The sequence below is a fragment of the Periophthalmus magnuspinnatus genome, chromosome 16 (assembly GCF_009829125.3).
Source record: "Periophthalmus magnuspinnatus isolate fPerMag1 chromosome 16, fPerMag1.2.pri, whole genome shotgun sequence".
Taxonomy (NCBI): domain Eukaryota; kingdom Metazoa; phylum Chordata; class Actinopteri; order Gobiiformes; family Gobiidae; genus Periophthalmus; species Periophthalmus magnuspinnatus.
In genome coordinates, this window is record NC_047141.1 from 11,464,780 (window position 1) to 11,479,251 (window position 14,472).

Sequence of the window (14,472 nt, forward strand, 5' to 3'; positions counted from 1 at the left end):
AAAAATAAAAATAATTATAATTGATAATAATAATCTTCTGGTCTTTTCTTTGGGTTCCATGTACTACTCACCTTCTCCACATGATGTCGCCAAAGCGCCTATCCATGGGTTTCAGAATGATGAAAAATTAGGACTGTTGCCATAGTGATTAGCAGCTCAAAACTAAAACTTATCTGTTGAATGATAAAAAGTCCTCAGAGAGTTGCCCCGATTTATGATTGATCTTAAGTGGTGAATTTAATTTCTCATATTGGCTTAAACTTAAACTTAATACTTACACATGAAAATCAATTCAATAGAAAACATGAAGGTAATTTTGAACACATTATACCAAAAATTATCATCATATTATTTATTTTAGTTGGTCTTGTGTTTACCAGATCAGTTTTTATCATTATCAAAATTGTGTATATTTCTGTGTGCGCCTCTTCCTGAAAATGAGGTTGCACAATGAGTCCACGGAGAGTATAAACCACAGAGCGTTTTGACACCACACAGAGCAGAAATGTCAACATGGCATCAACTCAAGGTAAGACATCTCCCTCATTCTCTTTATCGCCTGTTATTCTCTTTATCACCTCTTATGAAAGTGCCCAGGACTCTGGGAGCAAATTCTGGGTCCTGGATACAAATCATCTTCTTAAGCCCGCACTACGTGTTGTTTACTGAAAAATGCACATTACAGACTTTGTGATGGACCCCCTCTCATGAACACTATTAGAAAAACAATTGTTAATAATTACCGTTGTAAAATCAGACCTGGGCGGACAGTGGGAGTGAAATGTCTTGCCTAAGAACACAAAGTCACTGTGCAGGGTTTGAACCACCAATAAACCAGAAAAGGATGACCACTACTGATTTACCACATAACCAATATTCACAATTATTGCCAATTCACTAGCAAAAACCACAACCTCAGATTGTATTTATTTATTATTAACGTATATATAACTTTTTTGCTATTATACATGTTGAAATTATGCTGTAAAAACTTTAATGTCTCCACTTTTTATTTTGCAACCAGGGAAAGCACACACACATGCATGCAACTTCCTTTACAAGTGCTGTTTCCTTCCCTTAGGTTCCTCATCTTAACTTCTCTTATATATTTTAATGTCAGTGGGAAATCTCCAAGACTCTTCAGAATGTTCATAATTATCTCTATAATACTCCTGTCCTCTGGGTGGAGCAGTTGTGTCGCAGGTAGGCACAGTGAGCACTCTTTACTCTTGTTTTCACTCTATTTTTGCCTCTGGTGAGTGAGTTTATGAATGTGAGCATGAAGTGTGTTTCTGTTTTGACCAGAAGTGGGTAGAGAAGCCAAAAATAGTACAAAGTAATGATCCAAGTACGTACTCAAGTAAGAGTAAAAAAGTATTTGGGAAAACTACTCCTCAAGTAAGAAAAACATAAAGAGTAACTATGGAGATGTAACATCTGATTTATGTTTAAAGGTTAATGTAAGTTGATATATTAATATTAAATAATACACAAAAATATTATCATTTCAAAGGATAGATATAAAAATGTGAAAATTAAATCATATCTGAAGGAGAGGTGCTAGAAACACAAATGTTCATTTAACTTTGTCAACATAAAGCTTCTGTCACTTGTAGACTTAAGTAAGCGTACTATTCAGTAAAAACATTACTGAAGTAGGAGTGAAAGTATAGTTCTAGAAAAGTACAAGTTCTTTAAAAAGTTACTCAAGTAAATGTAAGTGAGTATTACCCACCTCTGGTTTTGACCTTGTGATTGTCCACTGCTCCTCATAGTTGTTTTAATGGGCTCCAGTCTCTTCACAGTAATGGTGAAGGTGAAGATGAATCACTTTTGCACATGTTGTGTTAAATATTTGTGTTTTTTACCAGGTGCTCCAGAATTAGGAGAACCTTATTGTGTCAGTGGCTATTGTGTTCAACTCAGTAAATACGACGTTACTGCAGAGGCTGGACTGTGTGCAGTCATACACTGCTCTTTTGAAACCCCTTCAAGCTTTTATCCCAAAAGTCTGGTCTGGTACAAATGTGAGGCTCCCAGATGTACTGAGTCTGATATAATATTCCACTCCAAAAACAAAGAGAAGATCCAGTCCAGTTTTTCTGAGCGAGTGTCACTGTTGGAGCCAGATCTAAATGATAGAAACTGCAGCATCATCATCAATGACCTGGACCCCTCTGACTCTGGCTCATATCAGCTCAGAGTCAATAGTTACAATACTGGATGGACATTCAGCCCTAAAGCCAAACTCTCTGTCACATGTAAGTATGAGTCCATACATTTAATAACACAGTAGTCACAGGCCTATGTATTTTTGTTATTTGCTCTACATATCCTGTGGTGTGTCTGTGTCAGCTCTGCAGCAGAAGCCCACAATACAGGCTCCTCCTCTCACAGAGGGACAGAACGCCTCTCTCACCTGCACCGCTCCTGGACTCTGCTCTGGATCTGAGCCCATCATCACATGGACATGGAGAGGAGCGGGACAGAAGGGCCCGCCCAACATCACCACGGCCACCACTCCCAGACTGACAGCTGTCAGTCACAGACACAGCTCCACTCTGGAGCTGAGTCCTTCAGCCGAGCTTCACAGAGCTGAGCTCACCTGTACTGTCACTTTTAATAACAAGCACTCGACACAGGACACTGTCAGGCTCAATGTGACATGTGAGTAACACTTAAGCATTACACAGGACCTGCAGAAAGGGAGGAGGAGTAGCTCTGTATGTAGATACTGACTGCAGAAGTAATATTATTGATAGTATGTCAACTACAATAGATGGAATTATGGAATGTCTAACAATTGAAATAATAGTAGAGGGAACAAAGAACATAATAGTGAGCTGTCTGTACAGAACACCTGGATCTTGTCTATCTACATTTAATCACAAAATAGATAGTTTATTTAGTAATATAAATAAGGTGCACATAGTATGTGGCGATTTTAATATCAATCTTTTAAACCCCCACTTAAACACCAAGACAACAGATTTCATTACAACAATGTACAGCAACAATCTATTCCCAGTTATCACTAAGCCAAGTAGGATTACAGTTGATACAGCTACATTAATAGATAATATTTTTATAAATATAATGGGTAGCCAAACAACAGCTGGATTACTTATCAACGACATTAGTGACCATCTTCCTGTTTTTGGTATTTTCCATCACCTTCTTAAAATAGATAAAATTAGAACCGTAGATTATAAATTAATTAGATGCAGAACACCTGAAGCCATGGCTGCCCTCGAAGCGGACCTGTCGTCACAGCTGTGGGAAGAGGTCTATGCCACTAGTGACCCTGATAGGGAGTATAATGTTTTCATATCAGTGTTACTCAAACTCTATGATAAGCATTGTCCACAAAGAAAAATCTTACTTAATAATAACAATAAACAAAAAAAACCTTGGATCACTAAGGGCATAGAAAATGCATGTAAAAAGAAAAATCATTTATATAAATTATTTATAAAATATAGAACAAAAGAAACCGAACATAGATATAAAACATACAAAAATAAATTAACGAATATTATAAGATTAAATAAAAGGGATTACTATCATAAAAAACTGGAACAGCATAGATCTAATATCCAAGAGACTTGGAAAATACTAAACAGAATAATTAGAAAGGGGACTGAAAAAGCCCAATACCCAAACCATTTTGTCAAGGACGGTATAGTAATGGATAAAATCAAAGAACTGACAAATGAATTTAATAACTTTTTTGTAAATGTAGGGCCCACCCTTGCAAAAGAAATTATAGAGCCCAGAGAAAAGGAAGGGTTAAATGAGGAGATTATTCAACGAAATACAAATTCTATGTTTGTAAGGAATGTACACGAAGATGAAATTATACAAATAGTAAGAACATTTAAAAATAAGAAATCTACTGACTGCTCTGATATAAATATGTTATTGATTAAAGACATCATACACTGTATAGTTAAACCTTTTACTTACATCTGTAATCAATCCTTTACAACCGGCATCTTCCCAAGTAAAATGAAAACAGCCAAGGTAATTCCAATATTTAAAAATGGTGACCGACACCTGTTCACTAATTACAGACCCATCTCACTACTCTCGCAATTTTCAAAAATATTAGAAAAACTGTTTGCAGTAAGGCTTGATAGTTTTATTGAGAAAAATAACTTATTAAGTAACCATCAGTATGGGTTTCGAGCAAACAGCTCCACTTCGATGGCAGTCATGGCACTAGTGGAAGAGATAGCAACAGCAATGGACAACAAACAGTACACAGTTGGAGTTTTCATAGACTTAAGCAAGGCCTTTGACACCATTGACCATAAAATACTCTTGAAAAAAAATGGAAAGGTATGGTGTCAGAGGCACTGCACTCACTTGGTTAAATAGTTATCTTAGTAACCGACATCAGTATGTGCATATGAACAAGTTTGACTCAGATAAAAAGACGATTACACATGGAGTTCCACAAGGTTCCATTTTGGGACCAAAATTGTTCATTATGTATATAAATGATGTATGTGACATATTGAAAAACCTAAAGTGTATTTTGTTTGCAGATGATACCAGTCTGTAGTGCTCAGGAAGAGACTTAGATCAACTTCTATACAGTGGAAAATGAGCTCAAAATAATAAAGAAATGGTTTGATATTAACAAACTATCACTTAACTTAAGTAAAACCAAATATATACTCTTTGGGAATAGACAAATTTCCAAACAAATTAAAATAAAAATTAATGATATAGAAATAAAAAGAGTGTATGAAACAAAATTTTTAGGTATCACCATCGATAGTAAAATAAGCTGGAAAGTACATATAAATAATGTAAAAACAAAAATATCAAAAACTATTGCTGTAATGTATAAAATGAAAACTATTTTAAATCAAAAATCACTGTTTATATTATATTGTTCTCTTTTCCTTCCATACCTTAATTATTGTGTGGAAATATGGGGGAACAATTATAAATCCAACATGAATCCTCTATTTTTACTTCAAAAGAAAGTGATTAGGATTGTCAATCAGGCAGAATATTATGCATCCACCAACCCACTCTTTATTAAACTAAAAACATTAAAACTAAACGATCTGGTTGAATTTAATACAGCAGTTGTTATGTATAAGGCCCATAACCACATGCTTCCACACTGTATCCAGGAGCTGTTCAGACCTAGAGAGAGTTGCTATAATCTGAGGGGAATTGGCATCTTCCAAAAAACTATGGCAAGAACTACAAAAAAATCTATGTGCATCTCAGTTACAGGGGTTAACTTATGGAATCATTTGGACAATGAATTAAAAAGCTGCACATCAATCAAAGTATTTAAGAAAATGTATAAATTAAAAATTCTAGAAAAATATAGAGCAATAGTATAACTGTTACTATGACAACTGTACTGAACATTAAAGAATATAGTATAAACTTTGTCTACGACATAATATGAATTATGTAATAGGAAAACTAAATAGTAATAATAATAATATTTTGATGATTAAAAATAACATCTATGATCAGGATAAAAAAGGACTACTAATGATTATTATATATACAAATATAAATCCAGAGGTAACTGTAAGAATATAAAAACAAATGTATTTCTTTTGTTGTATACTGTATGTTTTTCTTTAGATGTGGAATTAGGCAGGCATAAATAAGCTTTGCTTCAGCCTATGCCTTTCAGACACAATGAACAAATTCTATATATGTGTATGTGACTGTGACAATGTTTTATTTATTTTCTGTGTGCGTCTGAATAAACTAACTAACTAACTAAGCATAACTGTTTAGGTTACTGTTTAGTTTTAGAACATTGTAACAGTTCATTTACTTTAAGAAAACTCACTAAACTAATCATACAGAAACAATATTCTCAGTAAAGATTTCCACTCTGCCACAGACAAAGAAACAGAAGAGCCACCACATGTTAAAGGGTCATTGTAACTATTCTGGTGGGGTAGTTTGCCACCTGCTGGTCTCCATAGAGACATAATTGCTTTGCCTGCAATGTTCCACAGTATGGCTTAAAATGTATCTGTCTTGCAGTTATTGAATTAAAGATGTTTGGGTTTTTGTTTTTCTTTTGCCTGGAAATGGAAAAGAAAAATCTCTCCTCTCCATAGATCTGACCTAATGACTTGGACTGAGTGGGACCAGGCTGTTTTCTTTACTTTGTTTATACATACTATATATATTTTGCCTTTCAGATGTGAAGGACATAGAAGTCAGTGGTAACTCCACTGTACAGGAGGGAGACACTCTGGATGTGACCTGCAGAGTGGACAGTTTCCCTCCCTCTCAGGTGCTGTGGTATGGACCCAACACAACCAATCTAAATGTGTCAGAAAACACTGAGAGGTCCAGACAAACTGATCTGGGATCAGCTTCACTGCTCCTCTATAACGTGACCCAGGCACAGTCTGGACAGTACCTGTGTGAGGCTGTCCATGTGAGCAGCACTCAGACCAGACTCATCAACATCTCTGTTATATGTGAGTGCTCAGCAGTACCATCTCCCTTGTTGCAAAGGTTATTCAGGAGGAATTAGATCTGGATTAGTGGTACAGTATGTACATTTTTGGAAGTGGCACCTCATTCCCTGAAAATAAAAGTTTAAATAATACATGTTTTATGCCATACAGTGAAAGATTACAGCCAAAGAAACATTTTCATGGAAGCAAACAAGAGGAGGCACTTCTTCAGGCCACATAAGAGTCTGGTTTGTGGAGATGCAAGTTCAATTATATTGCAATAAAAACATCAAAAAATGAAAAAAACATGCATTCATAATCTAATTTTTACTTAAAAAGTGACTCTATTGTGGCTTTAAAGTAGTAAATGTTGATTTTTTTGAAAAAGGGGACAATGTTATAAAAGAAACATAATGTGTTTTATTGGTCAGTGTGAAGAAAAAGTCAACACAAAGGAATCAGTCAAACAGTGGATATTTCTCTCTTTCAGACGTGAGAGAGCCTGTGATATCTGGAAACACAAGTGTAGTAGAGGGCAGTGAGCTGAGTCTGACCTGCACAGTGGATAGCTTCCCCGCATCTAACATCACTCTGGGAGGACGAGGGATCTACTTCACTGTAAACTCTGCCCATACGAAGGCAGGATCAGTCAGTCTGGTTATCTCCAACATGACTGTAGATGATGCAGGACGTTATGAGTGCACAGTGGAACATGAGCTCCGGACTCTGAACACATCAGTGGACGTCACAGTGTTCTGTGAGTACTCTTCAGTTATGTTGTCGTAGTATCAGATGATAGTTACTTTTCTGTTCATAACTGCAAAGTGAGCTGAGGCATCACAAATGAGTGAGGAAGCACTATAAACACACTAGTAAAAAAATACCGCTGACCAGAACTGAAGAAGCGGCTCAGATGAGCAGTGAAACGTCTTCACTCCAGCAACTTATTGTGCAGTTGACAGATTTGAATTTTTCTTTTACTATGGATCATACCTGGATGATTTAGGGATTATAAACTATAAAAACACCAACTAAATATGTGTATGGTCATTTGAAATGGTATTAAACTGGGGCTAAACACCTAAACTCCACCCACAGCCACGTTTCAAATAGAGCTGCTAAACTGGGCAGTGCCTGGAGGACTAAAGAAAAAAGTGAGGGGAGAGGAGGGGCGTGGTCTGGATGTATGAGGAGCAGTGTGACTGGTCTAACTGGTAACCACACTTCAAACTCTGCCCCTGCAGCGAGGTATTTGTAATCAGGGCAGTTTTTTGTGATGTCACCAACTAGCGGAAATTGCAGAAGTCACTGAAGGCAGCACAAATTTTGATTTAAGCCTTTTTGAACAGGAATCTGTAAATTTACCTAGTTTGCACTAAAGTTGCCAAAATGTGAAACAGTAGATAAAGCTATTCAAACACCATTTACACAGTTTAGTAGTGAAAAAAGTTTATTTAATGTATTTAGTTCCACTTTCAGAATATGAAAGTGGAAAGTATAAAAGACTCCACCTGTGGAAATATTCGGTCCTCCGAGCATCACCATTAACATTAATTCGGTGGCCCCCGGAGAACCCGGTCCCCCTCTTATATAAATGAATAGGTGGACACAGTGACGTTTTATTTGTTTATTACTCTGGTCCTAATTTTACATAAGTTGAATTGCATAATATGCATAGGTGGTGGCTTCATCTTGTCTCACAGCAAGAAGCTGCTGGGCGGCATTAGCTATTTTTGTGAGGGATTTTCTGTTCCTGATTGGTGTTGAATGACGGGTCAAATGCAGATGACAAATTTCCTTAGTCAAAGTATAATGCTGGGACAGTCAAATATACATTGAACTTGTGCAGAGAACTTGTACCTGCAAGACAGATTAATATGTCCCATGTGGTTTCAATCAAACAATCTCTCTGTCTCATTCATTTGACAGTTTCCACCAAGTCCAGTCAGCTTCTTGCACTCCATACTGATGCTCTGTTCATTTTGACACCTTTTGTTTTCCAGGGAAGCCCCACATCCTGAACTCCTCTGGCTGTGTGTATAACGGGGAGGTGCTGAGCTGTGTGTGTGTGACTCGGGCCTCTCCTGTCCCCTCGGTCACATGGACTCTGCTCCAGGACCAGTCTGAGTACTCGCTGGTTACCATGGTGACAGGAGACACAGTCAACAGCAGCTTCGTCCTCAGAGGGACAGGCCACAACAGAACACAAGTCCAATGTGTGAGCAGCAACAGAGCAGGGCAGGTCCAGGAGTATTTCACTCCCTCCATCACCTCTGACACAGAAGAACCCCCTGGTAGGTATTTTTTGTATTTGTTTTTTAAACATATAATGCAAAATGAACTCTTTTGAGCTTTTAACCATGTTATAACATTATTCCCTCATCAAAAAATGAAGTTGTATTTAGGTTTATTGAATTTGCCAAGGATTGTTTTGTTATAGGTAGAAACCCTGTGCAGTTTTTAAATCCATAAATCAGAGTGGTAGACCATTAGGTGTTTAGAGGACTAATCGGTCAATGGTCTTAGTGAATTTACATAAAGCCGACTGGTTAATTGATGTAGATTATAATGATTTCTATGGGATAACAGCAAAAAACAGGAAATACTCCTCTTGTGAGTGAGTTAGCTGAAGATCTGGCATTGTTTAGTACTAATATATAAAATGGCAGAGTAAAGATTTTTGCAGGAGCTCTGCAGTTGTAGCGTTGTGAGTGCAGTTTGGGTCAGATACACAGAGATACATAATAGTTTCAAGAATTTTTGCCACTGCCTCGTTTAGTTGACTCTTTGACAGGCAGTGATGGAAAGAATACTTAACATATTCAAATACATGGTCCCATCTGAGTACTTTATTCTGAATAGTTGGAACACAGAGTAGCATTATATATAGTACAAAAAAAACATGTCAAATAAATACAAACTGTTTTTATTCCACTGTTTGTCCTACATTTATTTATGTCTAATTAGAGACAAAATATTATTCATGTACACACCGTAAGAGCTGTGTTTTCTTTATTCTCACTAATACCATGCAGTTCAAAGCCAATGTACTGCCATGTATTCCTCTGAGTTTAGGTAAGTAACTGTATTCTGAATCCCACCAAGAGTAACTGTACCGGAATACTCTACGCTACTCAGAATTAGTATTCAAAATACGCATTTTCGGTAGATGTATTTGGTTACTTCCCAACACTCTTGACAGGACTTGTCTTTGGTCAACCAAGAATTTCTTTAGCCGACTACAGCTCTACCATAAATCAAATCATTTCTACCATCAAATTGCATTCATTTTAGCTGTGTGCTTACAGGAACATGTCAGAGCATATTCATGATTAGCTATAAATATTTATTCCACATGGTAATTCCCTCTGAGATAGGCTGCTCAAGAGCATGTTTAAAGGTCATTAACAACACAAAGAATGAATATTTTTTATGTGTTTGCAGTTGGACCTAAAAATATAATGCAGGTTGTCTCCAAGCTTGAAGTCATAATTGGCTTTCTGACTGGGTTTATACTAGCAGCTGTTCTGTGCTGTTTGGTCATCAAATACCGCAGGTACACTAACAGTCATTTGTGAGTGTAGAGTGTGTCTTTTTCCACTCATAAATACTAACACATCTTATATTTTCAGGAGGAAACAGAACAATGATTTTAAAGATGGTGATATTACAGAGACTTTGGAAATGGTGAATGAGGTGGAGGAGCCAGAGGTAATTTTATAAAAAACGTTTATATGATAAAGCAGTGCCTAAATTACTTTTCGTATTTCCACTGTTTGTATATTAAACTTTTGAAGGCATACTTCAAGTTTCAACTCAGTCCCTGTGTAATGTTATGACTGTTATGATGGGACCCAGTGGAGATTGATGTTTGGGTTTTTTTTGTTTTGTTTTTTCATGAAAGTGTGTTTTTGTCCTGATTACATAAAAACATCAATAAGTTCCTCAAGATTTCTCTAATCCCTCAGTCATCCACGTCTGATCCATAATAACCAGAACTGAAGAAGCAGTTTGGATGAACAGTGAAACGTTCTTCACTCCTGCAACTTTTTGTCCAGTTGACAGATTTTACATTTTGCTTTTACTAAGTTGCTCAAGAGTTTATGGGAGTTTGTCCAATCAAGTACTCTTTTTTGATCTAGAGGAAGTGTTCTGTCATGTGCCTTTTGGCATGTAAGCGGTGCTCTGATAGTATAAGGTTTTGGACTATCCTCAGGAGCCAAATCATGTTCAATAGGCCATTACTTCCCTGTAATGAGTATTCTGAATCAACTTTACCTAGTTTAATAAGGTAAAGATCTAATTTAGATTTCTTTACAAACTGTATTGTGATTTATCTTGCAGCCCTGTTGGACTATGACAGGACTATGACAGGACTATAACAGGACTATGACAGGACTATGAAAGGACTATGACAGGACTATGACAGGACTATGAAAGGACTATAACAGGACTATGACAGGACTATGAAAGGACTATGACAGGACTATGACAGGACTATGACAGGACTATGAAAGGACTATGACAGGACTATGACAGGACTATGACAGGACTATGACAGGACTATGACAGGACTATGACAGGACTATGAAAGGACTATAACAGGACTATGACAGGACTATGACAGGACTATGACAGGACTATGAAAGGACTATGACAGGACTATGACAGGACTATGACAGGACTATGAAAGGACTATGACAGGACTATGACAGGACTATGACAGGACTATGACAGGACTATGACAGGACTGTCCTTCATCATTGGTTCTGTATTCCAACAAGGCATTCACAGTGGGACCTAATTTTTGCTCTTTGTATGATTTTGCGTGGTTGGAGGGTGAGGAGGCTAGGTAGAGCTTGGTGCACTACTCCTTTCCTGGTGAGCGAAGCGGAGGATGACAAGATGTCTCTGCACTGAGCTAAACCATAGACAGTATTAAGAAGTGGACTAAGGGAGTGTGACGTCACTCATAGCGTTCGGCTCCGGCCAAATGAAGTTTATCGAGGCTAGAGCAGTTGGAGTCGAGTTCTATATTTGGAGTCGAGTTCTATATTTGTAATTCCGAGTATCATTGCAACCAACGAGTCATTCTGGAGCGAAGCTGATGAAGGTGGTTAAAACCCCACATTGCTGGTTTAGCATGGAGCAGGCGCTTAGCAACGCTGTCAATCAAACCTGTTGCTAAGGCAGGACAAGAGTGATCTCGGGGAAAGAAGGCACCTGATTTGTCTGTTATTAATGTTCATATCTTGATTTACGGACATAATAGCAAAATAAAAATACCAGGATCACATAGAGCGGGTAAATATGAACATTTTAAGACCAAAATGACGAGGTTCACTGCAGCAGTTACAGAGAGAGGGATGATATTTTTTTTAATGTAAAGCGCATCCATGATCATGATCCATGATTCATTTATACAGTCTATGAGCTATACTATAGTAAACTATCTGAGGGAATTTTCTAAAAGTAAGGGCTTTCAAGGCAAATCCCAAGATCACAAGTTGGTAGCTATCAGCCAGCATGAAGAACATAAATGACAGATAGGACTACAAATGTTTGGTTGGTTCAAAGGACTTTACTAAAAAAGCAGTTACATACAAATGTTTTGTATTTTTTTTTGTAATTCACAGCTCAACTACGACATGGTAGAAGTGTCCAAGGCTAACACTGAACTAGAAGAATTACACTACGCTCGTATCAACTTCTCCGCCATGACACCAACAAAACAGAGGGAGAGATTGACGAGAGAAGATACAACCAATACGGAGTATGCAGAAATCAAAAGAGAAACAGCCGAACAGAGGCAAGACATGGATGAAGAGACGGAAGACATCCCAGAGGAGCAGGAGGAGGCTGACATGTCAAACCAAAGTGTCCCAGAGCAGGAGCAGCAAGAACAAGTCTATTCCAATGTGAAGGAAATAATGGATGACGAATGAAGTGCATTTGAGCATATGTTACAGTGTTGGCTAAGTTAGCAATTTATGGAAAAAAAACATTCATTTAAATCAAACTAAATTACTGTTTTCCAAAAAATGATCTTTTCTTAAATAAGTTTCAGTTTTTACAAGTAAATAAGTTGTGTTATGGATGAATGATGTGGCTGTGGAAGTTATCGCTTGCTGATTCTCTTCTTTCATGCATTGGGAGTATTTATTTTGTAAATAAAATGCATTTATACATTTTTCCTGTTGTAACAATGTCACATTTAGAACAGGGGTGTGCATACATTTTTAACGGAGGGCTGTACAGGACAATACAGTGAATCATTCAGATGTTCATTATTACTGAGGCTGTGGTCCTATAATTACTTAAATTTATAGTACTACCTGATAATTTGGGTCAGTTCAGCCAGCTTATAACCTTGAGCAGCAAGACGAATTCTCACGATGTTTAGTGCTATACAATTTATGCTGCGGGTACAGTTCCTTTGCCTAAGCTTAAAACCAACCCAATAACAAAAACTATAAGGTATGTACAATAAGGCTAAATATCACATTTGTCTTATGTTAACGTCTTATAGTGACTAAGGTTGAAGAGACAAGTTTTGACTTCCCCATTTGCTGTTAAAAAAAAACACTTTGGCTTAGAAATGTGCAATATGGTTGCAGTGTGAAAATTTGAGTTTGCTCTAAAACTTCCTGGTTCTTACAGCTGTCAGCCAGAAGTCATCATGGAGAATAAGAAGTAGACTGATGCATATTTTATTTCGATAATACTATAAGTACTCTGTATATTTTCTTCACAGTAGTAGTCTTACATTTCTCTGTAAACTTGTATGCAAATGTGTGCTCTGAGCCGTGATGCTACTTCTGGCCCAGCTTTGACGAGGGGATTTCCTGTGACCAGCTGTAAAGACTTTAAACGTGCAATCTCAAAAAAAGGTCTCAAATCAATGTTAAGATGGTGCGTTTTGGAGCATTTTTTCACCTCTTCTTGCTCCTTACCTTGAAAAATGCTGATACAGGTACAGTGTTGGAACTTTTTATCATTTCATAATTATCTCAAGATTAGCATTTTTATTTCAATACTTACTTTTTATACTTCCTGGAAATTCAAGTTAAAATGGTAAGTTACACTACACCAGTAAAAAGTTTGGGCAAATTTATTTATTTATTTTTATTACCATGATTATTTGCATAGTAGGTTTCCCGTGAAGGCATCATAACTATGAAGGGACACATTTATACTCTGAAAAAAACCCAAACACTTTCAGATTAACAACAGCCATCGTTTGCCTTGAAGCCTGGTTTGCACTTTTTTTTTCATTTCTTGACCCTGACAAGGCACAGCTGTCAGGGGGATTTTAACACTCACTGACACAAGTCCAGTGATCTGTAGTGCTGTCAACAAAGCAAAGGGTGGATACTTTCAGCATTTGAAGATTAAATATAAAGAAATATTTGGTTGAGTTCATGTTTTTTCTTTGCTAAATAATTCCACATATCTTATATTTGATGTCTTCCATATGTACGGAAAATGTAGAAAGTAGTAAACACTAAAAGCATAAGAGACAGTGTATCCAACTCTTTGACTGGTGGTGTATTTGTATTAAAATGTTTCCTTTTATTCATTTTGCAGAGTGTTTTTAAAAGCTTTCTGCAAATTCGAGCTGTTTATTTAAGAAAAATGTTTAAAATGTTTTATCGTTATTTATTTAAGTGTAGAAAATTATGGAAATGTTTAATTGTTTATATTTGTATATGCCGTTTACAGCTGAAAACATGACAAAACCACAAACAAATCACCGAACTAGAGAGGTGATTAACAGTACAACCAACCTAACAGTGAATCCGTCAACAGGTCTGGACACAATAACTATTTGTATTTGTTTTTGTTTTTTGTTTTTTGTGTTTTTTTGTGGGGTTTTTTAACAAATCAATTTTAAAGTGCATATGATGGGTTAGACTCATCTCCCTAAAACACAACATCATTAACGTCATTATATTTAAGATTTTACTAAAACTCTTGCTTAGTCTTTTGCAGTTTTGTCATTTTGGTGGTT

At 36.8% G+C, this 14,472-nt stretch overlaps 1 protein-coding gene across 1 annotated transcript; it reads left to right on the plus strand.

The window, feature by feature from the left end:
- Nucleotides 1-460: 460 nt before the first annotated feature.
- On the plus strand, nt 461-12,653 carry LOC117383386 (myelin-associated glycoprotein-like). Its single transcript, XM_033980554.2, has 10 exons — nt 461-529; nt 1,082-1,203; nt 1,872-2,261; nt 2,356-2,667; nt 6,198-6,482; nt 6,952-7,218; nt 8,465-8,755; nt 9,906-10,017; nt 10,094-10,172; nt 12,098-12,653. Exons 2-10 carry the CDS (start codon nt 1,146-1,148, stop codon nt 12,404-12,406), a joined length of 2,103 nt encoding a protein of 700 aa, XP_033836445.1. The 5' UTR covers nt 461-529; nt 1,082-1,145; the 3' UTR covers nt 12,407-12,653.
- Nucleotides 12,654-14,472: the final 1,819 nt, after the last annotated feature.